The sequence below is a fragment of the Ailuropoda melanoleuca genome, chromosome 16, assembly GCF_002007445.2.
Source record: "Ailuropoda melanoleuca isolate Jingjing chromosome 16, ASM200744v2, whole genome shotgun sequence".
Taxonomy (NCBI): domain Eukaryota; kingdom Metazoa; phylum Chordata; class Mammalia; order Carnivora; family Ursidae; genus Ailuropoda; species Ailuropoda melanoleuca.
The window spans coordinates 83,044,567-83,072,506 of record NC_048233.1 but is presented as its reverse complement, the minus strand read 5'-3'; the positions used below and the strand labels follow the sequence as shown (position 1 = coordinate 83,072,506).

At 60.1% G+C, this 27,940-nt stretch overlaps 2 protein-coding genes across 5 annotated transcripts in view; one reads left to right on the top strand and one right to left on the bottom strand.

Moving 5' to 3' along the window:
* MACROD1 (mono-ADP ribosylhydrolase 1) overlaps positions 1–27,940 on the top strand; it is a 151,389-nt gene that overhangs the window by 42,548 nt on the left and 80,901 nt on the right. The window lies entirely within an intron of this gene.
* Positions 203–26,895, bottom strand: FLRT1 (fibronectin leucine rich transmembrane protein 1). 2 transcript variants are annotated; one of them, XM_034646241.1, is made up of 3 exons: positions 26,416–26,895; positions 11,321–12,235; positions 203–2,276 (listed from the first exon to the last, which is right to left on the bottom strand). In XM_034646241.1, the coding sequence occupies exon 3, from the start codon at positions 2,225–2,227 to the stop codon at positions 203–205; it is 2,025 nt and encodes a 674-aa protein (XP_034502132.1). In that variant the 5' UTR covers positions 2,228–2,276; positions 11,321–12,235; positions 26,416–26,895. The 2 variants fall into 2 exon arrangements, with proteins under 2 accessions (XP_034502132.1, XP_034502133.1); XM_034646242.1 differs by lacking the exon at positions 26,416–26,895 and adding an exon at positions 12,810–12,877.

The following is a 27,940-nucleotide window of genomic DNA, read 5'->3' as shown; positions in this document are numbered from 1 at the left end:
AAAAAAAAAAAAAACCATCTTTTTTTCAGTGTTGTGTTCTATAAAATCGTCAACCCTTCCCCAACTTCGCTTTCTGCTGGGAAAGTCATCGTGGAATTCCTTTTCCTTGCGCTGTGGGATGGCAGCAGGCTGGGCAGAGCCACGCCGTCACCAGGCCGGGAGGCGGCGGGAGCTGGGGCGGAGGCGGCCCGCGCGGCTGGCATCATGTGTAGGTGTAGTCTATGTCGGGGATGCCGCCGTCCCGGTAGCCGCGGGTGGTGCCGTAACCGATGGTGTGCGTGCCCTTACAGAGGCTGCTGCCGTTGGAGGGGAAGATGGTGTGGACCACGTACTCCTCTTTGGCGCGGTAAGGGTTGATGGGCAACATTTGCAACCCGGGGCCCCGGATTTCCAGGATGGAGTTATCCTTCTTGGTCCCGGACTCCATATAGTCGTCCTTCTTCCGGCTGCCGCGATTGTAGGCCCGGTCCCGGGTCAGCAGCTCCCCGGCCCGGTGCACGTACCAGCAGATGGCCCCTAGGACCAGGAAGAGGAAGACGAGGGCCACGGCACCACCGATGATGCCCGCCAGGGGCAGGCCCGCCATGGGGTCTACGTTCTGCTCCTGGTTCAGCGTGGTGGTGGGGCCGTAGCTATCTGCCGTCTCCGCCTTGGCGCACACGGGTGTCTCGTCAGCCACGTAGGTGTTGCCGGTCTCCATGGTGACCATGCAGATGATATAGGTGGACTTGGGCTCCAAAGCCGTCAGCAGGTACTCCGTCTTGTCCCCCTGCACCAGCGTCTCTGTGATGGAGCCCACAGCTGGGCTGTGGCCCAGGCGTAGCCAGCTGAGCCGGAAGGAGGAGGCGGGGAGCGTGGCCTTCCAGGTGATGCGGATGGAGTCGGCTGTCAGGGGCTTCACGTGGATGACCAGGGTCTTGGCGCCATCGCCCGTGGCCATGGGGTAGTCGAGGTTGGAGTCGGGGAGGCGCAGCCCTGGCCTCTTGGCCTTGAGGGTGAAGAGTGAGCCCTGGGGTGTGGTGGCAGAGGCGTGGTTGCTGGCTGTGGTCTTGGCAGCAGCATTGGCCGCGCCTCCCTGTGACCCCGTCTCGAAGCACTCGTCCATCTCGCTGGTGATGTCCTTGATGGCCATGCCCCGGACCTTCTCGGGGCCCTGGCACATGAGGCCTCGTACGTTGACCACGGCCGCCCGCGCCTTCACCCAGTCCCGCAGCCACATGAGGTTACAGCCGCAGAACCAGGGGTTGTTCCGCAGGAGCAGCTGGGCCAGGTTCTCCAGGTCGTCAAACAGGCCACGGGGCAGCGTGGTGAGGTTGTTGTTGGACAGGTCCAGCCGTTCCAGCTCGCGCATCTTGGCCAGCGTATTGTAGGGGATGTGGCTGATGGCGTTGTCCTGCAGGTACAGCTTCTGCAGGCGGGCGCTGGGCAGGTGGAGCGGGGGGGCGGCCAGGGAGTTGCGCACCAGCGAGAGCTCGGTGAGGTTCTGCAGGCGGCTGAACGTGTCGTCGGCGATGCGCTGGTTGGCCAGCAGGTTGCCGTCGAGGACCAGGCGCCGGAGGCTGTTGAGGCCCTTGAAGGCGTGCAGCGGGATGGTGGAGATGCGGTTGTCATCCAGCCGCAGCTCCTCCAGCGTGCGGGGCAGCCCTGAGGGGATGCTGCTCAGGTGGTTCCGGCTCAGGAAGAGCAGCTTGAGCTGCTTGCTGTCGGCAAAGGCGTCCTCCTCGATGCTGACGGTGGACACGGAGTTGTCGTCCAGGTGCAGCTTCTCCAGCAGCGGGATGCGGGCCAGCGAGTCCCTGGCGATGGTGCGCACGTTGTTGTCCTGTAGGTGCAGCTCCCGCAGGGAGCGGGGCAGGTTGACGGGGAACTCGTCCAGGTCGTTCTCGTACAGGTAGATGACCTGCACGTTGACCTTGGTCTTGAGGTCCTGGGGGATGCCGGCGTTGTTGATCTGGTTGTTCTGCAGGTAGAGGGTGGTGGCGTCGTCGGGGATGTCGGCGGGGATGGAGGTGAGTCCCCGGTCGTTGCAGTAGATGAAGCCGTTGTCACAGCGGCACACTGAGGGGCAGGTGGTGCTGTCGATGACCTCCGTCAGGAAGGCGATGAGCCCGTAGCAGAGGAAAAGCCAGTCCCGCAGGTCCATGGTGGCCGTGGTCATCACGACGGTGGCTGTGACAGTGGCAGCGGGTGTGGTGGTGGCGGTGGCGGTGGGGTGTGCCACCACCATGGTGGATGGCTGGGGGCGCCCGGCCCCGCCTGATTTGGAGCCTCAACACCTGCAAGGAGCACAAGACACATGCAGTGAGTGCGAGTCCCGGCGCCCACCCGCCTGCCGCCGAGGGGTCGCCACGGGGTCGCCACGGGGCAGAGGTCAAGCCTCGAGGCGCACCCCCTGCGGCCCTTTCTGTGCCAGCCTTACATCACAGGCGGTTCCTCGGGCTGAGGTCAGACTCTAACGACATCCAGCTAACGTGAAATCTCATCAGGAGCGAAGATGTCTGTGAATTAGGCGGCCGCAGTCTCGGCCCTCCCGGACGGTGCTTTTGAGCCGCGGGTGAGGTTAATTTAGTGAGAGCCACACCGCGGTTTCTGTTTCTTCTTTCGAGACTTCACACTAAGCCCGTCTTTATGGCTAATGCTAAAAGTGGCTGGTCAGTGTTGATGGGATGGATTTAAGGTGTGTTTTATGGATTCAGAGCCACCATTTCTCACTGGAACGGAAACTCGCATCCCTATCTGGCTCGTACCCAGGGTCTGAGGGAGAAGCTCGTTTCTGTGAGCTCACAAGGGGGTGGGGATGTCAGTAGAACCCGCAGAAAAGAAGCCGCCGGATTGCCACTGGTGAGCAGTGGAGAGAGAGGAGCTTCATTGTCTAGTGTTAAAACATGTCCCATTTGTCACTGATGCATTTTATAGACAGAAGAATGAGGTGTCAACGGGATCACTTTCTTGTGTATTTACAGAAAACCCTTTTTGTCCGAGGTGTCCCTAGCTCCGCATTACACGTTGTGTGGGAAATTATTCCACACCTTACCCCCTTCCCAAATCACGAAAGTTTCAGCTATTTTGAAAAAAAAAAAAAACAAAAACAAAAAACAGAAGAAAAAGAAAACATGTATCTGTTTTCTTGCATTTGAAGAAATAACACAAATAAAAGGAGGGGGGGGTCCATGCTGAGGGAATCGGCTGCAAGGTGTCATTTCGGTTTTCACAAATGGAAAAATTGCAGCATAGATTTTTCTCATATTATTTTGCTGTTCGTAGTGGTAAAAAATCAATTAAAGAGAAATGATCTTTCAGCCTCAGTTCGGGAGGTGTCTTCGCGCGGCCGGCAAAGGTCTGCCATGTAACTCTAGGTTCAGGAGGGCTTTTCAACAGTGGGACACAGTCATTGCCTCCCCGCGTCTGAGCCGAGGTCCCAGCCTAAAGCCGGCCCAGCCCGGTGTGCAGAGCAGAATCGGAACCTGGTCACCAAACAAGTCCGTGGGGACCTCACTCTCATGCCCCGGGGACTGAATAAGCTTCTCCCTTGTCTGTCCCTGTCTATCCCGGAACTGCTTCTCTCCATCTAGCAAACTGCTCTTCCCATGTCCCCTCCTCTGCTAGGCCTTCCCAGCAGATAACAGCCTCCCTCTGCTCCACCCACACATCCACTCAGCTGCCCACTCGTCCATCCACACATCTGTCCGTCTAGCTGTCCAGCAAATGTTTGTGGAGCACCCCCCCATGTACCAGCCCGTGTTCTAGCCACTTGGGATCCCATTCTGGTGGGACAGTAGCTCACACTCTGATAAAGACTGCTCCTCGAGTTCCATGAGCATTTAAGCCATTTAACCCTTCCAGCAAACCTGACGTCAATGCCCTTCTTCTTCCCACTTAACAGATGAGAAAACTGAGGCTCCGAGGCACGAATGTACTCAAGACCACTTGAGAAGAGGTGGGGAGGAGCCCAGGCCAGAACTTTGGCCACTAGGCTCGTGGTGCCCCATCTCGTGCCCATCTCTGAGGGCTGTGGATTGCATCGTTAGGGAGTTGTTATTTTAACGTCTCTGACTAAATTTTAGGTACCCAAGGGCAGGGACTGTGGGCTTTGGAGGCCTGGTGCGGCTCAGCATCAGTGACCACCCGAGGTGCTGAGCAAGGTGGGAATGCCTCCAGTCGCTCCCCTTACACACTCATGCCCCATTTGCATGTATCGGGGCCTCTGGACAGACAGCCTCGCAGCCCCAGGGCCTCCTGGAACAGGCTCAGGCTTTCCCTAGGTTAACGCACCAGCCTCGTCTGGGGCCTGTGAGAGGCGTGAAGCTTCATCCGTGAGGTTGACCCAAGGCAGCTCAGCGGCCGCCAGAGGACAGCTAGCTAGAAGCAAGTGAGGCCAAAGGGAAGGGGTGCACGGGGTCTGTGCACGGAGCCAGAGGGGACAAGGCCTCGTGGAAAGCCCGGAGAAAGGGGGCCTGATGAGACCCTGCCCAACACTCTGGGCTCCCGAAGCCAGCTTAGGCCCCTTCTGTGAGCACCTCTAGCCTGAGGGGCTGAGGACACTGCCTGCTTATTCCTGGCTGCTTCCTTGAGCTCGTCTCCCAGCCCTGGCCCACTCACAGCCCCTCCCTGTGGGACCTGGAGTGGGTCTTCGCGTCCTGCATTTGAGCTTGCTCTTGGGGGATTTGCTGTCAGCTTAGTTTCCCTCACCCAGCTGCCCTGACCTGCTCCCATCCTCTTAATCCCCCGCAGAGCCCCGCACCATGCTGGTCAGCCCTCCTTCCCTCAGTGTCAGCCAGAGTCACCCCGTAAAATCCGGCTGGAGCATGGGCATCCCAGGCTGCCTGGCCCTTACCCGACCGCTGATTCCCTCACCTCTCATCACATCCAGGACTGAGAAGGACCCTGGCCCAAGCTCTACAAGGAGACAGGCTCGAAATGGGGCCACTACATAGACCTGGACATGTCCACCTTCGGAGAACAGGGATAAACCCAGGCACAAGGGGACCAACCAGCCAGGTCTCACCCAACCCCCTTCACAGATGCATTTGTACCTGTGCCAGCCTGTCACGAACCCAGGAAGGTTATGGAGCCTGCATATCCCGTCTCAAGATGCTTAGGAGTGAAGAGGCAGGGCTAGGGCAGGTGCGGGGGACAGGAAGGCGCAGGCCTGCTCAAAGGCCACCTTGCCTCGGTCTGAGGTCAAGTCGGAGTCTCTCTGTCCAGGGCCCCAGCATCTGGCCAGAGGACACACACCTACTTTGACCTGTCAGCTGCTGAGACCTGGCACATGGGATGTGGGTGGCCCCTGGGTTTGGCCGTTTGGGGACAGTGTTCTGAGCAGGGGGGCAGACCTGGTAAGGCCAAAGCCAAGGCGAGGCACCACATTCTCTGGCACAGACATCAGTTCCCGGTGCCCGCTCAGCTCATGGCCACAGCCCTCAGCCTCCAGAGGCCGTGGCATCATAATAGAGTCTAAATTGCACCTTTCAGAGATGTCTGATGGATAACCAAGAAGCAGTTGGGAGGCAGGGACCCAAGGCCTTTCCCTTCCCCTGTCTGCGGGCCTCATCCATCTTGCTCGAGCTTCCCCTTGCCGCCCCTTCCCCAAGGCTGCAGCGCAGGGCAGGGCCTGGGGGTGGGGAGGAGGAGAGCATGCCTTCCTGGAGGACCCTTTAATTGCCCGGGTGCCAGGTGGTCTTTTTATTCCTTTGTTGTGTGTTTGACGGTTTATGTGGCCATCAAATTAAGCCCGGGAAATCGCCCATCTTCTACGGGGTCACTTGTTGTGCGGATTCCGCAGACTTCAGCAGGAGTTACAACCTGCCGGCTCCGTGACTGACAGCAGGATCCTTCCCTGGGGGGCTGGGGAAGGGAGCAGGGAGGTGGCTCACGCTGGACGGATACAGACCCCCATTTGCCAAGGGGGACCCGGGGCATCATTCTTGGGGCTCTCCCTCAGTCACTAGCTCCTGTCATCTTCCAGGACAGAGAACCTGGGTTTGAGTCCTGCCTCTGCCACTTCCAGGCTCCCAACAGGAACTCCTCCTTGTCAGTCGCTGTGATGCTGGGTCCCCTCTACCTCCACTTGTGCATCCCCAGCCCCACACCCTGAGCCTACAGCTGGGCCCTCCTGCTGTGACCCCAGGCTGCGCCAGCCTCTCTCGTGGGGAGCGGTCCAGGCCCAGGGAGGAGGCGTGAGTGGCTGGAGCCCATAGCTCAGCTCTTGCCTCGGTCCCCCTGGAACTCTGAGATGCAGCCTACCCTTTGTTCCTGAAATCCCTGACCTCCCTTGTGCTCCCTCTGGGCCTTGGCTCCGTGCTGTTCCTGACCCTGAGACACCCCTCCCCTGCTCATGCCTTGCCAGGCCAGCTTCTGCTCCCCCCTAAGACCTCAGCTTAGAGCCCCCTCCGTGAAGCTTTCCCTGACCCTCTGCAAAGCTGACCCCATGCTGGCCTTGCTCACAACCAGTTCACTGGTGGGAGATATTTACCTGCCAACTGGATGGAGGTGCTTCCCTGTTGGAGACTCCTGGCCTGGTGTCTTGCCCAAATCCCATCAAGCTGGGGCTGCCAGAGGCCCAGGGACTTCTGGGGGCTCCCTTGGGAGGGGGAAGGCCGGAGGGAGGGCAACATGCAGTGGGCAGCTGCAGGACACAAGGCCCATTGCAGGCCCTGGCGTGCCGAATAGGAGATGGGGGCTGCTGCTGCAGGTTTGGGGCACAGTAGACATGAGCACACCAGGGGGCTGAGCATGTTTCTGGAAGGAGCTAAAGGTCCCAGGCAGGAGAGGGAAGGCAGGGCAGACCTCCTCTTGTCCCCAAGCCCTGGCCTTCCTTCCTGTTCATTAATGGAGGCAGCTCGTGGAGGGGTGTCCTGACACTGGGTCCCCCGAGGTCAGGCACAGTCTCAGCCCCCACTTTAGGCGTCAGAGAACTCCAGATGGTGCTGACCCCAAGAAGGAGACACGTGAACTAGAATCAGGGAGGGGACAACAAAGCTAGGTTCAAATCTGGCCTCACCAGTCCCCAACTGCGTGACCTGCAGCAACACGTCTCTGGGCCTCAGTTTCCTCACCTGTAACGTGCTCCTGGGAGGATGACAAGAGATGGGTTGTGCGGAGTGCCCCGCACAGGACCAGGTGGTTTTAGAAAGAAGAGCTGCTTCACCCTGCCTGGGGGAGGGACCCCGAGGTGCTGCTATGACCCACTCAAGGCAGCTCTCCACCTGTCTTGGCGGAGCTTCCGAAACAACTGAGCCAGGGAGCCCCTCGCCTTCCCCTTTCCTATGCCCCCTCCAGTCTGTCTCTTCAGCAACAAGAATTCATTGTGTTTTCCCTAAACCTTGCCAGGCCCCCAGGGCCTTCTTGGAAGAACAAGGCCGAGGCAGGAACAAGGCATGCAGGGCAGGTTAGGGATGGAAACCGTTGCTCAGCCCAGATGGGGTAGGCAGGAGACTCTGGCCCCAAAAGGAGCCACGGTCTCCCCCACCAGGCCAGGTGCTTCACCAACGCGAGATCACTCCACATGTGTGATGAGCCCTCAGCAAGCCTTTGTTTACATTAATGAGGCCCCCCCCCACCTTCTTCCCCACCAGGCAGCACTGCCTCTCCAGCTTAACTACAAGCTAACACCATAGGAGGAAGGCCGTGCGGCTGGGGGCTGGGAAGAGCTTCCCCCACCTCCGGGAACCCCCCCCCCCAGAAGGCCAGTAGCCCAGGGGACCTGTCTGGGCTCCGTCCAGCGGCTGCACCTACTGAGGTGGCCTCGGCTCTCAGGCCTTCCTCTGTAAGGGGACCACAAATGATCCACCTCCCTGGGTCTTGTGAGGATAAGCTACGGCTGTTTTCAAGCCTGAGCAGAGGGCCTGACGCAGAGCGCCCTACAGAACAGGGCACCATGCCCATCTTAGCAGTAGACAGTGCTCCGCGGCAGGTCCGGATGGGAACTGCGGGCCAGAGGGAGACCCTGGGACTTCTGGGTGAGCGGGCCTCTTCCAAGCCCTAGCTCAGGCCCAGGCCGGTCTAAGCCCACAGAGAGCACTTCCTTCCGGCTAGGGGGCCGGCTGCCATGACCCTCAAGGCCCTTCCAAGCCTGCCCTGCACGACTCTGTCCCTGCTCTCAGCCACGGGTGCCATTGAGAACGTAGTAGAAGGGGGGGCAGGGGCGGGGGTGGTGGTGGTGGTAGGGGATTCTTTTAAAGCCTAAAGTTAATTATTTTTCTAATTTCATGCTGCATGCATTATGCATCAGCTGTTATCACTGGCGGTAATTGCAGACAGGTATGCAAATCCACTAAAAATGTACCTCGAGCTCACCTCACCGCGTAGGCCGTCTGGGCGGTGCCGGGCGGCGGGATGTCCTGAACTTCAGAGAATGAAAATCCCTTTAAAAAACAAGACTTTAAAACTATGTCTTAGGAGGTTAATTATATTGATAACAGTGTTCGATATTAAACTATTCAGGGCCGGGAGGGGGTGGGGGGATGAAAGGAGACACGTGTAATTTTGTTTCTCCTTCTCTCCCCGCATTATTTAATAAGATATTCCTGCACCTGATATTTCTGTCTGCGTGCGTTTTTAGTAAAGCTGCCTAGACTAAGGCTTCATTCCTTTGGGGAAGGAAAAAGAAAAGGGCAGGGGAGTTTCAGAAGGTAGAAGACGGGCTTGACGGCCTTTATTCTGGGAGGGGCCGGAAGGAAGGAGGAGAGAGGGCAGCGGGGAGGGAACCCCAGGGTTTACAGAATCAGTGCTGCTGGCCTTCTCAGAAGCCAGCAGGATCCTGGCCGACAGGGGCAGAGAGAGAAGCAGGGTGACCGGGAGAGACTGGGTATGGCGATGCTTATTGATCATGAGGCAGAGGCTGAGAGCTGGCCGGGAACAGGCTGGGGGTGCCCCCCCCCCGGAGTTTGTGGCATCCCCCACACGCAGGCCCTGCCCCTGGAGAGATCCCTCCTCTGTATTTATCCTGAGTTGACTGTCCAGCCTTCCCATTAGAATGTAAACTTCTCTAAGTCAAGATACGTTCTGTCCCATTCACCAGCCTAGCACAGAGCCTGGCATGGGAGTGCTCATAAGCATCTGGTGAGTGAATGAATGAATGAATGAATGAAGACGCCAAAAGGAAGTCCCCCCAATCTGAAACCTAGAAACAGGCAGTGGGAGAAAAGAGGGAGGCTGGCCCCTCTTCAGCCCCAGCCCAGGAGAGGCAATGACTCAGCACGGCAGCCCAGAGAGGAAGGGGGACTGACTGGTCTGAATTGTGCTGCTGGTGGTGGAGGAGCTGGACACAGACCCAGGCCTTGGACTCGCTGTCCAGTGCTCTTCCCTGTCCTTTCGGCTGCCAGGGGCCCCTGCCCTGCCTGAGGAAGACCTCTGGCTGCCCCTTGCTCATCTCTTCTAATATGGGGAGGCTGGCCTGGCAGTGCCCGACCACAGGTCTACCTCCAGGCCAGCCTCACGCTCTTAGAGTTGGTCCCCTCCCTCCCACCCCACAGAGACGCACAAGGGTGGACCCCACCCTCAGGACTCCGGAATTGGGGAGGCATGGGACCTTGGAGATTATCTGCCTTTCACAGGGGAGGAAAAATTGAGGCCCAGAGAGCAGAAGGGTTTGGTCCAGCAGCCGCGGACACTCCTCCCCCTGCCCACCTTCTCCGGACTTGGCACTGAACTCTCAAACTCTTTCCCAGAGGATTGGCAGAGGGAGGGTGGTGGTACACAGTGTCCAACTCACCCAGGGACTCGTGGGGGCTGCCTCCCCCGCCAGCAGGTCTGCAGACCCCTCTGGCCCAATGGGGTGGGGCCCATTAGTGGCAGTAGCTGGCCAGGGGAGCGCCTGCATCATGCTGGGTCCTCCGCGACCTCCTCTCCCCTCCAGCTGGCCACTGCCCTGCAGGGCCTGTGCACCCACCGCACAAAGGGGCACACGTTCATGGAGGGGAAGGGATGTGCCCAAGGTCACACTACTCACAACAGAAGGGACAGGGCACCAACCCATGTCTGCCTGGCCCCCCAGTTTGGTTCTCTTTGCTTTCCTGCCTTGGGACAGAAGGAAGCTCCACAGCTCACCAGAGGGAGAGCCTGCTCTGAGCAGATTCTGCATAAATGTTAGGGGTGCAGGCCTGGGGAGCGGCCATGGGCCCCAGGAATTGTCCCCCAGCCCCTCGTAGGGGCTGGGAGGTGAATAGGGACCACTGATGGGGGAGTGAGGGATGCGTGGTAGGGATGAGGGAGGGGAGGCCAGGTGGGCAGGGGCCGAGTGCGGGGCTCCCTGAGATCGTGACGCCTGTCGGCCCCGCTGCTGGGCTGGCGTGCCTTTATAATAAATAACAGCAAATAGCCGATCCGCAGGGCATCTTTCACGCCGGTGGCTAATAACACGGCTATTAATGCCCCCGCAGACGGCGTGCGCGTCGCGCCGCACTGACGAATGTCCCGGGCCCTGGCGCAGTCATAAATCAGCCCCTCTCCAGGGGAAGCGTGCAGAGAAGTGTCATTTTCCATCTTGGTAATGAATTGGGGCTTCCCTGCCCTGCCCTGGGCGCCGCTGCTGGAAGTTGCCTGGGATTTGTGTTTGGGGAGGCACGAGCCCTCCCTTCCTGGCCTCTGGGGAGCCAGGAAGAGTGGGCCCTCCCCGCCCAGACAGGACCGAGCTCTCCACCTGCCCAGCCCTGGCAGTTCCACAGCTCGAGTGAGGACGAGGGGTGCTTGGGCCTGCTGTGCGATCTTGGGACACTTACTGCCTGTCCCTGGGCCCCCAGCATGCCAGTCTCACCAACAGAGGGGCTGGACTAGAAGCCAGAGCAGTGATGCCCCAGGGCCGGCGGATGCAAGGTCTTGGGTGGTGGCTTTGGCTCAACCCCACCCTTGGTCCTCCCGGCCAGGGCAGGGGCAGGCCTAGATGGAGGGACTCCCTCCCGCTGGACAGCAGGCGCCGTGCCCAGTGTCACCAAAGGCCCTGCCTCCCCCAGGGCCTCACAAGTGCCCCCTTTGGGCAGAATTCAGAGGGGCTCAGAGTAAGACCCCCGACCTCCAGACGGAGCAGCAGGGTCCCCACGGTGGGCAGCATTTTACTCCAGAAAAGGTTTATACCCTGGGCACACCCACCCTGGGGTAGAACACAGCCCCCCAGGTAGCCAAAGACCCCTCCCTTGGTAAGCAGAAACTGCCGGTTGCCTGACTGCATGTGTGGGGTGGGCGGTGGGCCGGAGCTGCAGGCCTGGGGAGCTCTGTGATGCCCCAGTGCAACCCAGCTGGCAAGAGAGCAGGCCCCAGCTGTGTCAGGCATGAGGAGCCCCTGGGCCTTCCTGGGCCTCCCAGAGCCCCTCTGCAAGTGCCTTACCTCCTGAGCCGCCTCCTGGAGCCTGCTGGGTCTGGCTGGGGTCTCTGTTCTGGATGCTTCCGGTCGACTTGGGCCTGGACACACTCACATTCCGACCCCACGGCCCTGGCACTCAGGCGCAGGCCACAGAGCTGGGGTGTTGCGTGGAGCTAGGGGCACCCAGGGAGCAGGGAGGACCCCCTGTGCTCTGCTCTGCGGGGTTCCTGGCGCTCAGACGTGGCTGAGGGGCTGGAGAAGCATGCTCTGTCCCATAGGCTCCAGGCGCTGCTGGCCTCTGCCCCCAGAGTGAGGGGCGTGCATGAGGGGCCTGCGGAGGCACCCCTGCAGCCCCGGGGCTCCTGTGCGCAGCCTGAGGGTGTCCTGGGCCCCTGCTCCCCAGGCATGCCCTAGAGCCTGGCGTCCATCCCGCCCAGGTGGCCTCTTGCTGTCCTCTTTCAACTTTTGCCCTTTTGTCTGTTGGCCGCCACCTCCTCTGAAAGGCCCCTGCGTGGCTTTTACCCCCTTTTCTTCACCAAGTTTTTTTTAATCCCTTTAAGTCACTTGGCAGAATGGGCTCCGGTGCAGAGAGCGTTCTTGCGTGACAGAGCTGAGAGGGAGCCACTCTCCAAAGACTCGGTATTCCTGCCACTCAGGCTTCGTCTCGGGGGGGAAGGAGGGGGTCCATTACCCCGCTGAGGAGTTCAGATGTTCACCGCGGGGCTGGAGCTGCTGACATGCGCCGCTGAGCTGTCAGGCCCCACATGCCTCTCTTTGGAAAGATGTTGGGGGGGCGGTGCTCAGTCCTGCTTGGCTTCTCCTGTTTGTCGAGAAGGTTTTCTTGCTGGGGAGGCGGGGGGAGGGGCGAGTTATTCCTGCTTCACCCCCTTGGTCTTGTCTGTCCAAAAAGGAGTCCTCACCCACTCCCTGCCTCCTCACCTGCCAAAAAACAATACAAGCGATTAAGCCCAGGGAAATCAGGAGCCACACAGGGACGGGCGGCCTGCACTACGACCCCCTCTCCTCCCATCCCTCTGGAACCCGCGTTCTTGAACACGGCTCTGCAGTGAGGCGGGAAGGGGCGGGGATGACTCCCCATCATCTCCCTTCTCTTCTCAAATCCAGACAACAAACAGGGGGCCGTGCAGAGCACCCTCCTCAAAGCTCCCCGGTTTCCTTTGGCTGGGGGTGGAAGGACCGGAAAGAGAAACGAAGTTCTGAGGGCTCCTGGCTGCGCAGGGGCTGCCTGCCCGGCCCAGCGCTGGCTCCGCTTCCCCCAGCACCTGCTCCTCTTGCGAAATGTCATTCAAAGGATCCAACTGGGCCACCGTGGCCTCGGCTTCCAGAAGCAGCACTGCCTTTCCTCGCCATGGGAAACAGGAGCAGCGGGGAAGCGGGGAAGTTGGGTCTCAGAGTCCCTGGCCTCCCTCCTGCAGCCGCCCCACTTCCTAGGCTGGGGTCAGGGCTCCACACCCCTGTGCCCTCGAAGGCCATCCTCCCCTTCCACAGAGACCTGGGAGGCAGGGGCTGGCCGGGCCTCAGAATCCAAAACAAAACCCGAGCCCTCCGATCGCCTCTCATTAGCGTGGCGTGCCGAAGCCCTGCGGTGCCCCGGTGTCCGAATTCCCCCTGCAGGAGCCCCTCTTTGGAAAAGGGCTTTTATTACACATCTGAGAGTGTTAGCTCTGGTTTGAAATCGGATCCAGATGGGCTCAGCTGCATCTGGGCACTCTCCTTTGTCGGGCCGAAGGTGGCTGATTTGAGAAATGCTTGTTGTCTGGGGCTGTTACAAATAAAAACAAGCATCTTTAGGGGTGCGTGCTTTCCTAAGCCCAGAGCCCAGACTGGGGCGGAGTGCACTGCCCACTGGATGCCCAGCCTGGCAGCAGTGCACGGGGGACGAGGGGTGGAGGGCAGGCAGAGGCGGACGGGGCTGACAGGATACGTGGGGGTGTCTTAGGACAAGCCTCCCCAGGAGGAAGGAGGTGTGAGACCAGCAAGCCCCATGGGTCCTGCACGGCCAGGGCCTCCTACGTACCCAAGGTGCAAGCGGCCAGGCGGGATGTAGCCCCTTCAAAGGTGGAGGGGGGGGGTGTGGGCGTTGGGCAGGAGGGGAGGCAAGGACAGTCCCTGCGCGAGGGGTGACTGCCGGGCTATGGCGTGGGTTCTTACTGCTATTACCCCCGTGTGATTTCATCCAATTATAAATTGTAATTTCTCTATGAAAGCGAGAGATGGAAACAGTCCAATGAGGTCATCTGCCTCCCTGGCCAGGGCAAGGAAATTGTTTTGTACCGCTGGTGGGGGGAGCGGAGGTGGTGGTGCCTCCATATTTCGAGAGGATGGTGGCAGTGTCCTCGGAGCCCAGAGGCTCTGGCCAGCCATGGCTGCTGATCCCCCACGACAGAGAGAAACCGCCTAAGAACTGTTTTTAAAGTTACGAATTGAGGAGGGCGGCTTCGTCCTGCCGCATTGGGCCCTTTTCCCAGTCCTCAGGATAAAGGCAAGGCCTCTACGCAGCCACTGGAGCCCCGCGCAGCACGGCCCTGCCGGTCCATCGGCGCCCCTGCAGCGCCCAGCCGGCTCGCTCCAGGCCCTTCCCCCGCACCGTCCCCGCTCCTGCAAGAGTCCTCCCAGCATCACCCCTCCACTCCTGCATTGGGTCGCCCTCCTCCTCGGGAGGCCTGGTCACACAAACCCACAGTGTCCCACAAGGAGTTGTCTCCCTGCTACAAGGAAGGGACTGGGTCCTGCTTGTCTGAGGCAGATCCCCCAGTGCCTGGCTCCGTGCCTTGCACACAGTAGGTGCTTCATAAATGCACCCTGTGACCTCCCTACTCTCCTTTCTCATTTAGAAAAATGGGGTCTGAGCAAGGCTCTGGGTGGAGCCGTCCGACTTCGTCCATCCTGGATCGGCCTGGCTGGCGGTGCCTGGAGGTGGGAGCTCTTCCTGCATGTGGGTGCGTCATGCTGATCGTTAGTAGCCCCCTGCGCTCACAAGATGAAACAGGGCCCAGGAATAAATAGGTCAGTGGGCCCTCCTGGCACGGTCCAAACATCTACCATCCCCAGTGGGTGCACGATTAGAGCGAGTGGGCTGAGGCCACGCAATGCAAAGTGAGTGTGGCATGGTGGACCTTCTGTGTGGTCAGACGGAGCTAGGACAAAATGGATCCGCGCAGTTCAAGGGTTCCGTCACGGGAGCGCCTCTTCAGACCTAGGCCACTTTGGCCAGCTCATAGATGCGCCCCCTACAGGACATTCTCTGCCCAGCACCCCGTGCCGCCTTCCCTGCTCCCACAGGCTCCCGGTCTCTGCTGTGCCAGACGAACCATTTTTTGGGTAACGTAATAAAAGCTCCATTTGTAAGTACTTGAGATGCTTACAGTTTTACTTTCTGTTATAAATAATAACATCATAACTGTATTAAAAGAAATTTGAAAGGGGGAAAGAGAGCCAAGTGCACGATCCCGCATGTCTACACCACTCCACTTTGGCTGGATCTGCCCGTCCGTGGACACCGGCTGCAGGGGGACAATGCGCCTTCACCTTTTCCAGGTCATTCTGCTTTGCATTCTCCCTTGAGCCTGGGGGCAACTCAGTACAGCTGGCAGGGCAGGGAGGACCATGACACTGAGAAGGGGGCACGTGTCCAAGTTCACACAACCTGCATCACAGCCAGGGCCTTGAACTCTGGGCCAGTCCCCCTCTGTCTGCATGACATGGAGTTTCAGTGCAACAGAAGCATGCCATCAACCAAGCCTACGGTGGCCCCTGGGCCCGTGCCCCGAGGGAGCTTGGGTTTTCCTGAGCCCCTCTAGTGCAGTCATCCATCCATCCATCCATCATCTACATATCTCTCTATTCATCCATCCCTCTGTTCATTCACCCATCATGCATCTGTCCATCCATCCATCCATCCATGCAGCCGTCCCCCCCTCCCCATCTCTCCATCTGTCTCTTTCCATCCGTCTGTCCATCTTTGCATCCATCCATGCATCTGTCAGTGCCCCCTTCCTCCATCTCTCTCTCCATCCATCCATCTACCTGTCCATCTTTCTGTCTGTTCATCTCTCTCTCCATCCATCCATCCGTCTATCCATCCATCCTTCCCTCCCTCTCTCCATCCAACAAACATGTCCTGCCTCCAGTCATGTTCCTGGTACTGTACAAGACATTGGGATCCAAAGAGGAGCCCCTGTCCTCCAGGAGCTCGAAGTCCAGTGGGGAGGCCATTGGTTTGCAGAAGGCCACAGTATGAGACCCACACAGGGCCCTATGGGAGCAAAAAGCCCCCCTTGCCCAACCTGGGAGGGTGGATCACTGGGAGCCTCACGGGGAAGGTAACGTCATGCTGTGGTTCGGGGGTTCCCCAGACTCCCATGTCATGATAGCCACATACGAACTCAGTGGCAAGCTAGAGGGGGGCAGGTGTGGCTGGGTCTCCCCCAACCACCTACCTATCCTGTCCGTCTTCTAGGGCCCCGGCCCCACCTTTGGACCTCAGGGCTCCCCCGCACCCCTGCCCCCACCCTGAAGTGGAAACACTCTCCAGCTTTGCAGTTCCCAGCTGCCCTGAGGATCGGTTCTCGCTGATATTAATTCCTATATTAGCAATTAGCCCTCCTGCTTCATTTCAACCTATGGCTCTTAGGGATGGATGATTATGTGTGTATCATTAATCAGACGCCTGGTACGTGCTGCCGGAAGCCCAGGTGGGCTTTCTGGTTGGTGACTTACGTCGAGTGGCATTTTAAATGAATAGCACACCTGCCCCCCCTTCCCAGGCAAAGCTGCCCTGTGGTACAGAGGGCAGAGTTTAGGTCATCGCAAGCAGGTCAAAGCTGGCGCAAGCTAGGAGACCCAGGGTTTTCCTTTATTCGGGACTTCCAGGCTGAGGTCAGCATCTGTATCCGACCTGTATAGATCAAAAGGCTCTTTGTGACTCAAACCCAGAGTTTGTTCTGTGGCTGCTGACTTCCTCCCACCAGGACAGCCATCCACAGGGCCTGTTTCTCTTCCCCTACAGTGACCACAGAGTGTGGGTCACTCCTCTCTTGTGGCAGCGTGGACCTGGGAGCTGTCATGGCTGCGTCCCTCTCTCCAGGGGCCGGAGGGCTGGGGACCGGGGCCACAGGGCAGGGAGAGCATTTCCATTTGGGAGTATGGACTGCTCCCATAACAGAGACTTCACAGTAGGGCGTGGGGCAGGAAGGGCACTTCGGGGTGAAGGGAACAGCATATGCAAAGGCTCAAAGTGGGAGGGCTGGGTAAGAAGGCTGGTGTCCCAAAGCTCTGAGTTAGTGGAGGGCAGTGATCTGCGCTGAAGTGGGAGATGGGATTCTGGCCTTGGGGTGAGTTTTGAATGTTCTGCTGCGGGGCTGGTCTTCATACCGGGGGCAGTGGGGAGTCAGGGCATGTACTCAGGCAGGGGGAGGCGTGACCAGACCTTCCTGGAGAACTAGAGGGTGTTGGGGTGCATGAGAGGGACCCAGTGAGAAGCTGGGACACTGTCCGCAGGAGCAGGGGTGGGGGCCTGGGGTGGGGGTAGGGAACAGTGCGCTTCAGGGGAAGGAGCTGGCTCGGAAGTCTCCCCGAAGTCGGGCCTGGAGGCCGAGTGGGTCACCGCCCCTCCTGCTCCTTGCTAGAGGACGGTGAACGGGAGTAGCACCGGGCACAGCCAGCCTGTTGTGGGGCTCGGAGCCAGCCTGAGCAGGGGCTGCCTCTGGGTGCCTGGGTGGGGGACAGCAGGCCTCTGCAGGGGGCGTGTTTGGAGGCTCCGGCTCCTCCCTCTGCACTGAGAGACGGCCCCACCCTGCCCCCTTCTCACTCACTCTGGCCCCCAGGCTTGGCACCGCAGCATGGCACCCCATAGCAGGTGAGAAGAGGCGGAGGTGAGAGAGCCGGCATTCGTGGCGCGAACCCCAAGCCTCCACTCTGCTAATTAAACCACTTCCTGACAAAACCCAGACTTTGGCGGGTAGGTGTGGGAGCGGGTGTGGGAGCCAGTCCGTGGACGGCTGCAGGAGCCCTTGCTGCCTGGCCAGCAGGCCTGGACCGCTGCCAGCACCCACCCTCGGAGACAGACCACTGGGGAAGGGGGGTGAGGCAGGTCAGAGGGCGGGCAGTGCCCAGAGCAGAGAAGCCAGCAGCTCCGGTGTCCCAGAGGGCGGCTCTTCTAGGACAGCTTCTCGGAGAAAAGACGTGGGACTTCCTCCATGGGATGTCCTGCCCTCCCTCCCTCCCTCCCTCTCTCCCTCCCTCTCTCCCTCTCTCCCTCTCTGTGTGTGGGCTGAAGCCAGGACCTGGGGAGCAAGGGCAGCCGTGGCCAGAGGTGGCCTAGAATTCACTCCCGTCTCCTGGTGCTGGGCTGGCAGAGCAGCCCAGAGACCAAACTAGCCCAGACTGTTGGCCCCTGCTCGCTGCCTGCCTGCCTGCCCCACGGGGCCTGGCAGCCCCTCCCCTGCACCGTCCGGGTGGTCTGGAGGCCTGGCTCTACCAGGCCCCCGCAGTGCAGCGGAGCAATGGGGGACCTAGAAAGGCCGCCATGGGGGTATCTCGGCCCTGGGTGGCAATGAGACAAGAGCGGTCAGGCATCTAAGGGGCCCTCCCTCGCCTGGAGTGCTCGTGCGCCTCGGAAATCTCCGAGCAGGGGCAGGTGGCAGGAGGAACCCCTGTGCCCGCCAGCCTTGGGCGGCTAGACTCAGTGGGCTCGGGATGGCTGCTCTCAGCCTCTGGAGGGGGAGGCTTAAGCAGGGCAGAGGAGGGGTGGGAGCACACTGCCCTCCGCAGGCCTGCCCCTCTGCCCACAGGGAGAGGCACCGTGGCTGGAGCCTGCCAGCACGTGTCGGGACGGGAATGGAGGCCCAGGCCTGCTTGAGGCTCTTTGTGCCGTGCCCACCGGCTCCCAGGAGGGAGGCCGCCCGCCGGCCTGGTCCTAGCCAGCAGGCCTTGTTGTAACTCAGCTCCTGCACACAAGGGTCTGTACCCAGCCCTGGGGGGTCCCGGGGGATGATGAGCTTGGTGCGGCCGGCAAAGGCCAGACGTTTCTCAGGAAATGGGCCCGCTTTTGTTAGCAGAATGGTGGCTGTGCGTTCCCCCACCTGGGCCCTCGGCTGAGGTGGGCGGTGCAGTCTGGAGGCAGAGGACCTGATTCCCCCCCAAAACCCCCTCCCCCGGCCACCAAGTGCCTCCCTGTGCTCTCACACGGGGCCCCTGGCCACCCTGGCTCTGAAATGGATCCTACGTGGCCTACCTGCGGGCACTCTGGAGCACCTGTTTGAAGCAACACTTTGCTGGTGTATCTGGCAGGCATGGGGCCTCTGGTGGTGGTAGTGGTGTGTGTGGGGGGTCACAGCCACAGGCCCCCCAGAGAGAAGGCCCCGGAGCTTTCAGAACCCAGGCTCTGCTCAAGGGGTTGTCAGCTCCCCTCCTCCACCCCCTACTTCCCTCAGCCCACTCTGCAGTCTCAGATTCCTTCAGGAGCTCTGTGCCATACAGAGGAAGGGGCTGTGGTCTCCGTCTCCAGCCGTGGTGTTCAAATGCCAGTTCTCCAAGGGCGCCTGGGTGGCTCAGTTGGTTGGGCGTCTGCCTTTGGCTCGGGTCATGATATCGGGGTCCTGGGATTGAGTCCTGTGTCGGGCTCCCCACTGAACGGGGTGTCTGCTTCTCCCTCTCCCTCTGCCCCTCCCCCTGCTTGTACTGCTCTTTCTCTCTCTCTCTCAAATGAATAAATAAAATCTTTTTTAAAAAAATGCCAGTCCCATGGGGCGCCTGGGTGGCACAGCGGTTGAGCGCCTGCCTTCGGCTCAGGGCGTGATCCCGGCGTTATGGGATCGAGCCCCATGTCAGGCTCCTCCTATGAGCCTGCTTCTTCCTCTCCCACTCCCCCTGCTTGTGTTCCCTCTCTCACTGGCTGTCTCTATCACTGTCAAATAAATAAAAAAAATCTTAAAAAAAAAAAAATGCCAGTCCAGTGAAGACCTCCACCACTGACCACACTGAAAGCCACAAGCTAAGGATTTCAGGCCATGCACTTGGGCCGTCCAAGTTACCTGGGTGCAGCTGGTGGAAACTGCCTTTTCTCCCAGAAGTCTCCACTTCCCTCCCTCCAGCTGTGCCAGCCTCCAGGCCCCAGGGACAGGCGCCCTTTCGCCTGGCTCCCCTGGCTTTCCCGTTTCCCTGAACCACGCAAGCCCGTGCCAAGGGATTTTCATCTCCATGTTGGAAATCTCCCACCGCTCCCCTTCTTCCCGTAAGCACGCTCTCCGGCGGAGAGCAACACTGCGCACCCCAGCCGCGCGACCAGACTTTGTTAATATTTACAGCGAGTGGCTCAGAAAGCTATTAGCTTCCTTTTCTTGTTAATTGAAAGAGGAGAAAATGGTTGTAACACTTCAAAAGGACTTAAAGCGCAGTCTGAGAGACCCGCTGAATAAGGAGGAAGGGAAAAAAGAGAGACCATTTAAAATAAAGGAAGAAAGGGAGCCCACACCTCACGCGCCCCGCAAGGGTGGACTGGCGCTCCTCTGCCTCGGCAGACGCCCGCCTTTCCTCTGAGGCTTCCTCATTGCTGCTCATTGTATACTTTCCTTTTCATTTGGGAGCCTGCCTTAAGGAGAGAAGGAGGAAGGGAAAGGGTTCGAGGTGCACTTTTGTTAATAAGCAGGCTCTTTGGAGCTGTGGCTAACGAGGCCCCTGGCCCCTTTGCTCCTGGAGCCCATGGGGCCTGGCCTTGCCTAGTGGCTGCAGGCCTGGGGGCTGCCCTGACCTGTGGCCACCAAAACACATGCCCTCACTGCCGGGGAAGCAGGCCCAGCTCGGGGGGGCATTGGGCTAAAGTCATTCCCGGGCCCCTGTCTTGGGTGTACCCTGGGGAGGCACTTGGGCCCCAGTCCCCTGGGGACTCCAGGGACAGCCAAAGGTGCCGTGGTCACAAGAGGGGTGGGCGACTTTCTGAATCCTGGCAGACAAGGAGCTGGCAGTCCAGCACTGCCAAGCCTCTGGCCTCTGGGGTCAGCCTCCCCAGGCCACTTTTCCTAGAAATAAATGATCCTTTCTTCTGCACCTGCACATTCAGCTTCTGGAGTCGGCCCCACGATGTTAGTAACCAAACAGCTCTGCCAGGCTCCCTGTGGTCGGATGGGGGCAGGCTGGGTGACTCAAGAGGTTTTCACTCGGGAGCCTGCCTTTCAGCTCAGGCTGACAGGTGTCCCCTCCTTCAGGAAGTCCCTGGCCTCTCGGGCTCCCCTGGCTCCCCGCTCTCCATCAGCCTGGCCTTCTCTGTGTCTGCAGAACACGTGGCTGACTGGAGCTGACACGGAGGGGCCCAGCTCCTGGGCCTGGACGGGCTGCCTTAAAGGGAGGACAGACCGTGCATTGAAGGTCATGCCCACCCTGCCCCTTCCCTGCTTCTGCCCCCATCAGACCAAACAGGAGCCCCGTTCGGTGCTGGGCCCCACAACAAGCATAGCCACACTGCAGGGCAGAGGCTCAGGGGGAGACAGGGGCCGTAGGATCTGAGGCAGGGACTGAGGGGCTGTTCAAGGAAGACAACAGTCTCCTGCCCTTGGCTTTCTGGACAGCTGACCTAAAGAAGTAAGACCAACCTGTCCTGGGAGGACCAGGATCTAGAAGGACCAGGAGGGATGTACTGGGAGGGATTCCTTCCTTAAGAAATTGGTAACAGAGATGCCCAAAGATGGCCCAGACCACTGCTGAGAGGAGGCGCCAGGCCCAGGCTGGAAGACCCCTCAAGGGCAGGGAGGCTGGCTGGGGATGAACACGTCTGGCAGGGCCTGGCCACCCAGGCCTCCTTCCCCTGAGGCCTGCTCCTGCGGCCACGCGGTCACCCGTCTGATTGACCCCCACTCAGCGTCAGTCCTCCACGGGGCTCCCCCCACCCTGGCTCTCGCACCATGCACCCTGGTTTCTAATTGGCTTCCCCCCTTCGGCTGTGAGCTCTTAAGGGCACAGACGGTGTCAGCAGCAGTGACAACAACTTGGCTAGCTTGACGGAGATCTGCAATGGCCCTGGGCACACTGAGCTAAGTGCTTCGTGTGGATGATGCAAAGCCTGTATGAAGTCTGAGGCGGACAGCATTCATCCACCACCTCCCTGAACCCACAGGTCCTGTTAGGACCATTCCGATTTTCCACCTGAGGAAACAGAGATATTCCGGAGCCTGCCCAGGTCACACAGCGGGTCCACCGTGGAGCCCAGGTGCACACCCACTCTTGTCTTGGCTCTGTGCCCATCCTCCGTGTCCACACCAGCATTTCCTGGGTGGCCAGGGACTAGTGGGCTGTGCTCAAACCAGTGGAGGCTGCAGGCTGCGTGCCCTTCCCAGATACACAGGGCCATGAGCATGTCATTTATTTTTTTCTAATTTATTTATTTACTTAAGAGAGAGAGAGAATGTGTGTGTGCGCACATGCGGGCCCGAGCTGGGGGAGGGGCAGAGGGAGAGGGAGAAGAAGGAAGCAGGCTCTGCCCTGAGCGCGGAGCGTACCTCAGGGCTTGATTCCACGACCCTGAGATCATGACCTGAGCCAAAACCTACAGCTGGACACTCAACTATCCGAGCCTCCCAGGTGCCCCCCATGAACATGTTAAAATCTCTGAGAAGTCCTGCTGCAAAGATACCACTCTAACTCTGCTCCAGCAGATACCTGGTAACCTCCCAAGATTCATGTGTTCTTCAAAGCACGCTTGCATTGAACCAGTCTTTGGTGAGTACCTGCTGTGTCCTGGGTAGTGGTCTGTGCCAGGGACATGCAGTGGCTAAGGACATGTGCGTCCCTGCCCTCTGCGTCCCAGCATCTAGCTCAGTGCCTGGCACATAGGAGGCACACACACATTCAGCACATGAGAGCCGAATGAGAGGGGGAATGGATGGGGTAGAGGAGCCGGGCTGGGGCCACATATACTGGCCAGATAGTCTCTGCTCTGAGCCACCCCCATATTTCCTCCTCCTCCAGTCCTGGACCTGCTGCCAGCCCCACGGGCCACGCTAGCCTCAGCCTTCCCCATGATAAGGGCATCCAGGTGGGCTACAAGCGGCCAGCTCCTGAAAGTCCCACCGTGCGTGCCTCTTGGGCAGGTCAGAGCCCTCAGCCCCCACCCAGGGCCCCCACCAGGCACAGCCCCTCTTCCCTTCCCTACCAGCTCTGTGGCTCCGGCCTTGACATTCTAATCACATCCCCCAGCCCTGCCTGGAATACTAATTCTCCCAAGATGAAACCATCCGTGTTTAATTTTTTTTAAAAGCCAGGTGGAAAGACAAGACAAGAAAAGGGGAGGCTTCAGTGGGTGGAAGTTGGAGCCCTCAGAGCTCTGCTCAGAGCTTCAGAGCGGCTGGCCTGGAGAATGTGCCATGCCACCAGCCACCCCGGATGGTCACATGGCCCCTGACAAAGGCCAGGGAGGGGGCTGGTCCTGCTCGACCACACCAGCCACCCCCGGGCCATCCCCTGCCCCAACACAGGCCAAGGAGGGGGGTGGTTCCACTTTCTGGCGAGTGGGGAGCTGAGAAGGGGCCCAGGCCGGCCTTTAGAAGCACCAGGGCTTGCTATCGGCCCTGGCCGTCTGGAGGGAGCCCCTTTAATGAAGTGTGGGCAGCCAGGCGACCTCTTGCCTGTCTACTGCCTGCAAGTTAGATTTCTGCCCAGCTCCTGTCCAGAAGATGGAGCCTGGGGCCTCCCCAGCTGTGGCTGGGGTCAGCCGGGGACAGATGGCGGGCTGGAGAGGCCGGAGCAGCATGGGAGTGCCCAGAGCTGGCTCGGTCTGAGAGAGGCCAGAGGCCATGCAGTACGGGCAAGAGGGGCTGGACAGCAGGGACAGGGATAGCACTTCAGTGCGGGGTGACCTTGGACAAGCCCTCCCCGCTCTGGGGCTCAGCGGCCGTCCTGGGCACTAGGGTGGGGCACTAGGGTTAGGAGGGCAGTTCCCGGAGGACTAGGGGGTCAGCAGCCTGGAGTCAGAGGTGGGGAGTCGGGCCCCTCCTGCAGCGCAACCCCCTGTGTTACTGGGGGCCCGTGTGTGAGATCTCCGGCATCCGTTCCCGGATTCACGAGGTAGGGTCATGAGGAAGCGCCCTCACACTTCTGTGGGGAGGACTGCGGGCAGCACGAAGGACGAGCCTAGCACTCTGCGCACCTGTGTAAGTCAGCCGTCGTTACTGTCACCCGCGAGACAAGGGCACTCAGTAACGCTGCCTCCCCTGCCTGCCCCCGCCCCTCGGCCCCCACACCAGCCCAGCCCTGCAATGGGAGGCTTGGTGCCGCCTCCCCACAGCATTCCACTTTCACGTCCTAATGTCCCCAGAGGGAAGAATGAAATTGTAACGGCAGGAAACATGACAGAACATGAAACATGGTGAAATCAGCCACGTAAATTATGAACTCCAAATCATAGCCCTGCTCCTTCCGCAGCAGGGTAAATAGCTGCCAAATGCCCTGCAGGCTGGAGGCTCTTCGTGGAGACCACGGGGCACCTTGCAGCCCCTCCACGGGGCACCGCGAGTGTAGGCTGCGGGTGGCTTCAGCTGCCGCACCCCGTGCTCTTCCCCTCCCCCTCCAGGCAGGGTCCCCAGCACAGACCCCTGACTGGCCCAGGGGGTCAGAGGCCGGGCCCTGCCTCTGTGAGATACCACTGCTTCGCTTGCGAGTCTGAGTCTCCCGTGGATGAGACTCTGGCCAAGGCCACCGCCAGACGGGTCCCTGTTCACCTCCCCCCTTAGGTTTTCCCTGGGAGGCTGGACACAAGACAAACCCCGAACCGCGTCGGTGCTTCTCCCCACCCCATTTTAGTCTCACGACGCCCCTGCCATGGAATGTGGGCCTGATCGGTGGTCAGGGACCAGGCCTGAGGCTGCAGAGCGCCTCCCCTCCGGTGAGGCCTGCAGGTGGCTGGCCCTGCCCAGGGCCTCCACCATCCCCCTCCTCCCCAGTCCCCACTCTGGCCCTCACAGCCACCTGTGAGCACGCAGCTGGTGCAGGGAGGGGGACTCCAAGCACACGTAACCACGTTTTGGCCACCTCCCCTCCGCTGTGGGGGCTGCGACATAAATTATTATCGACCCGATGCCGGCTGGGGCTCGAGACGAGATGGGGAAATAAAGCACTGGGCTCAATAATTGTGCCCTGCTGCCTGAATTTACTTATTTGTGGTTTTCCTACCCACCGGGAAATGCGACGGTGAATTACTGCTGACTATTAGGCCCCCGGATGGAAAAACACCCTCGGATCTATTTCCCGAGGACAGGCGAGGGCTGGAGACCCGCACGCTCATCCCAGGGGCCCTGTTGGGTCTGCTTTGATTTTCCCAGGACCTCTCCTGTGTTGAGTCCTGGTCCCACTCCACCGGCTAGAGGGCTCCTTCTCCATGTTACAGATGAGGAGACTGAGGCCCAGAGATGGAGGTCGCCGCAGGCCCTGGCTTGCCTGTGACCTTCCCGGTTTCAGCACAAACCCTGGGCACCCGGACAGTCAGCCACCTCACCCCGGTCTCACAGCTGGTAAACAGCAGAGTCAAGGCAGAACCCTGCACTTTCTGACCTAGAGCCCATGGGTGCTCTCAGCCGACGGGAAAGGCAATCCCCTTCACCGTCACCCACCCACTGTCGTCTTGTTCTGAGGCCTGCGGGACTTCAAAAGGCTGTGCCTGCTGTCCCTTCACGTCACTCCCCCGCCTGCTGTGGGACCAGGCTGGTCACCTGCGGACTCCCGCACCCATGGCTTCTGGCTGCGTCTGGCCACGGGGAGCCCCAGCGGCTCAGAGGGAGGGAGCCTGGGTTCCCTGGTTGCTTCCCCTCTCTTTCTGGGTGGCCCTCTGGACAGCCTCAGCTTCTCTCTCTGGGACAGCTCCCCACCGGCTGGGGCCAGCCTCACCCTCCCTTGCTGGTTTCCCTGATGCCGCCCGTGACTTTGTGAAGACGCTCCGATCCCGAGTAATAACAGAATGGCTGCTTCCACCCGCTGAGGGCCTGCTGCATGCCATGGACTCATGTTCAGTCTCTTAGTGTCTGCATGGACTCGTTTCATACTCTTAATGACCCTCCAAGGAAGCATATTGTCCCCATTTCACAGACAAGGCAACTGAGGCTCATAAAGGTTAAGGGCTGGAAGGCCTGAAGCCACAGGGACAAGAGGCGGTGATGTTACCAGGTAGACAGTGCACAGCCCCTTTCGGGTGTCCGAGGGCATGGGACACAGTGCCGGGCCCTGTGGGTACAGAGGCCACGGGGCTGGCACAGAGGTGCCGGGAGCAAGTTGGAAGCTGGAGGCTGTGCTGAGCTGTCCAGGGTGGGGAGGAGGGACGTGTGGATGCCTCCCAAGAGCCCCTGAGCTGGGAGCACAGGGACGAAGGCGGCACACAGCTGCACAGCTGAAACCTTCTGCTGTCCGGGGTGAGCAGGGGAGGGAGAGGCTAGCTTATCTGCTCCGGCTCATGTTCCCCCCTACAAGGAGCCTCTCTTTCACAGGTGAGGAATCTGCAGCTCCCAGAGCAGCCATGTCCGAGGTCTCTCTGCCTTGGAGGGGCAGAGTGGAGGCTGGGCCCGGCCTCTCTGCCCCCAGGTCGCTGCTGCCCCTCCCTCCCCACCCTGCCTGCCAGCTGAGCCTCTTGATACACCCACCCTTCCATCTCTTGGCTACGGCTCCCCCAGGTGCTGGCCTGGTCCCTCCCCAGAGGAGGCAGCAACTTCTATCGACTCACCTTGGAGGAGTTCCCCAGGCGGCTCAACTTTATTTTTGCCAAGCACTTTCTGAGTACCAGAGTCCCTGGGACCCTGGGGTGGGGGCAGGTGATTCACCGAGGGCCCAGGTGCCCATGGGAGCAGAGGAGGAGGCCGGGAGAGGCAGGCAGTGATGAGGGCAATGGCGAATGGCAGACCTCCCCATGTAGTCACGCTGGGCGGGTGACTTCAGGCAGGACCCACCCTGGACCCTCCCTCCCCAGCTAACAGCCGAAGTGGCCTGGACTCCCCTGCCCACACGATCTGGCCTTCTCCCACCACTCCCTGGCACCATAAATGAGGAACTAAGCCTTCATCTGCCCTTGCCTACCCTCTCTTGGCTTCCAGAAACGCCCAAGGAAAGTGGTCAATGGATCACCATACAGCAGAGAAGGCCTCGCAGGTCCAGGCATCCAGCCTCCCCTCCAGCCTGCAGCCATCCACATCCAGGCTGGCTTGACACAGTGTCCATTCCACCAGCTACTGTCACCTCGGGGCATCCGTGGCAGCACCTGGCAGCCCAGGACCTGGGTCCCCGCCTCCCAGCCTAAGCTCCAGCAAGGGGTGGTGAAGGTGGGGGGTGTGCCCAGCTTGACCCTGCCTGTCCTAGTTCCTGAGAACACAGCCTGCTGGATGGGAGCCAGACACACCCCAGCGGCCCCTCCCTTGGCTTAGGCCCTTCCCTGTTGCCCTAAGCGGGAGCTCTGGGGAGAACAAGGGCAGAGGTTGTGGGGGGCTAGGAGGCCTGGGTGGAAAGCTCCGTGAGGTGGCAACTCCCCCCTCCCAACCTGCCCCCATATTCCCTTCCCAGGCAGCAGAAGCAGCATCCCCCCATCTGGGAGGGGACAGCAGCAGCTGATTCCCCTTCTGTGTCCCTGGGGGCCTTGCAGAGGCCCCACTCTGGGCACCGAGATGGGGTGGCGGCCCCAAGGAGACAGGAGGGCAGGCTGTGTGGGTTTCCTGGCCCGCAAGCCCTGTGCAGGTGCGCTTCTGCCAGGCCCGCAAATCTCGGTCTCACTTAACTGCGGCATCATTTATGCTAATGCCTTTGTGGTCCACATTTGGGTGCGGGTGAAATACGGCCCCGCATCGTTTACTGGTGGGAATGTTAATTGCGCGCCGCTGGCGGAGGACAAATGTGCGTTTGGGGGGGTGTAGATTACGGTGGCAGCTGCCCCAGGAGGTGGTGGAGTGGCCCCCACGGGGGTAAAGGCACAGGAGGGGGGACCGACGGCAGGGCCCAGGGGTTGTGAAGGGTGAGGAAGGAGTCTGGGGTGAGCCAGGCACCCTGCATTAGGACTAGCCGTGTTCCAGGTAGGCGACAGCCAGGAGATGGGGGTGGGGGGACAGGAACAGGGGCCTCTGTGTGGAAAAGGCTTCCCTGGTCTCCCTTTTTGTGCCCCTGCCATGGAGGAGAGAGGATGGCGTCAGCCCCTGCAGGGTCAGGGAAGGGTTGGTGGGCTCCTTCTTGCCGCCATCCCTCCCATGGGCTGCAGAAGTCACAGGGTGGGCAGAGGGTGGGGTTGCAAGTCCTACCCGGGCTCCTATGCTGCCTGGGACCTGGGCGTGTCACAGCCCCCTTAGTGCTCACCTGCGCTGTGGACCTGACCTCCCTCCCTTTCTTTCTTCCCTAAACGTGGATTGAACATGTATAATTGATTCCTAAAGCATGAGCAGGAGTCGGCAGGTGGGGAGAAGGCTGGCTTTGTGCAGGTACTGAGAGAAGGCCAGGTGGGGGAGGGCGGGGGGGTGCAATCAGCTGGGGTCACATGGAAAGAGGGCTTGGACTTCCTCCTGAGGGCCTTGGGGTGCCACAGGGGAGAATGGAGAGGGAGAGACAAGTTTGGCTCGAGAGTAGAAAGCTGGGGGAGGGGAGGTCTGGGGCCACACAGGAATGTTCTATCCTCTG

What these genes read in the sequence shown, in the direction of transcription:
- FLRT1 (XM_034646241.1), bottom strand. Translation starts at nt 2,227, where the DNA reads ATGGTGGTGGCACACCCCACCGCCACCGCCACCACCACACCCGCTGCC.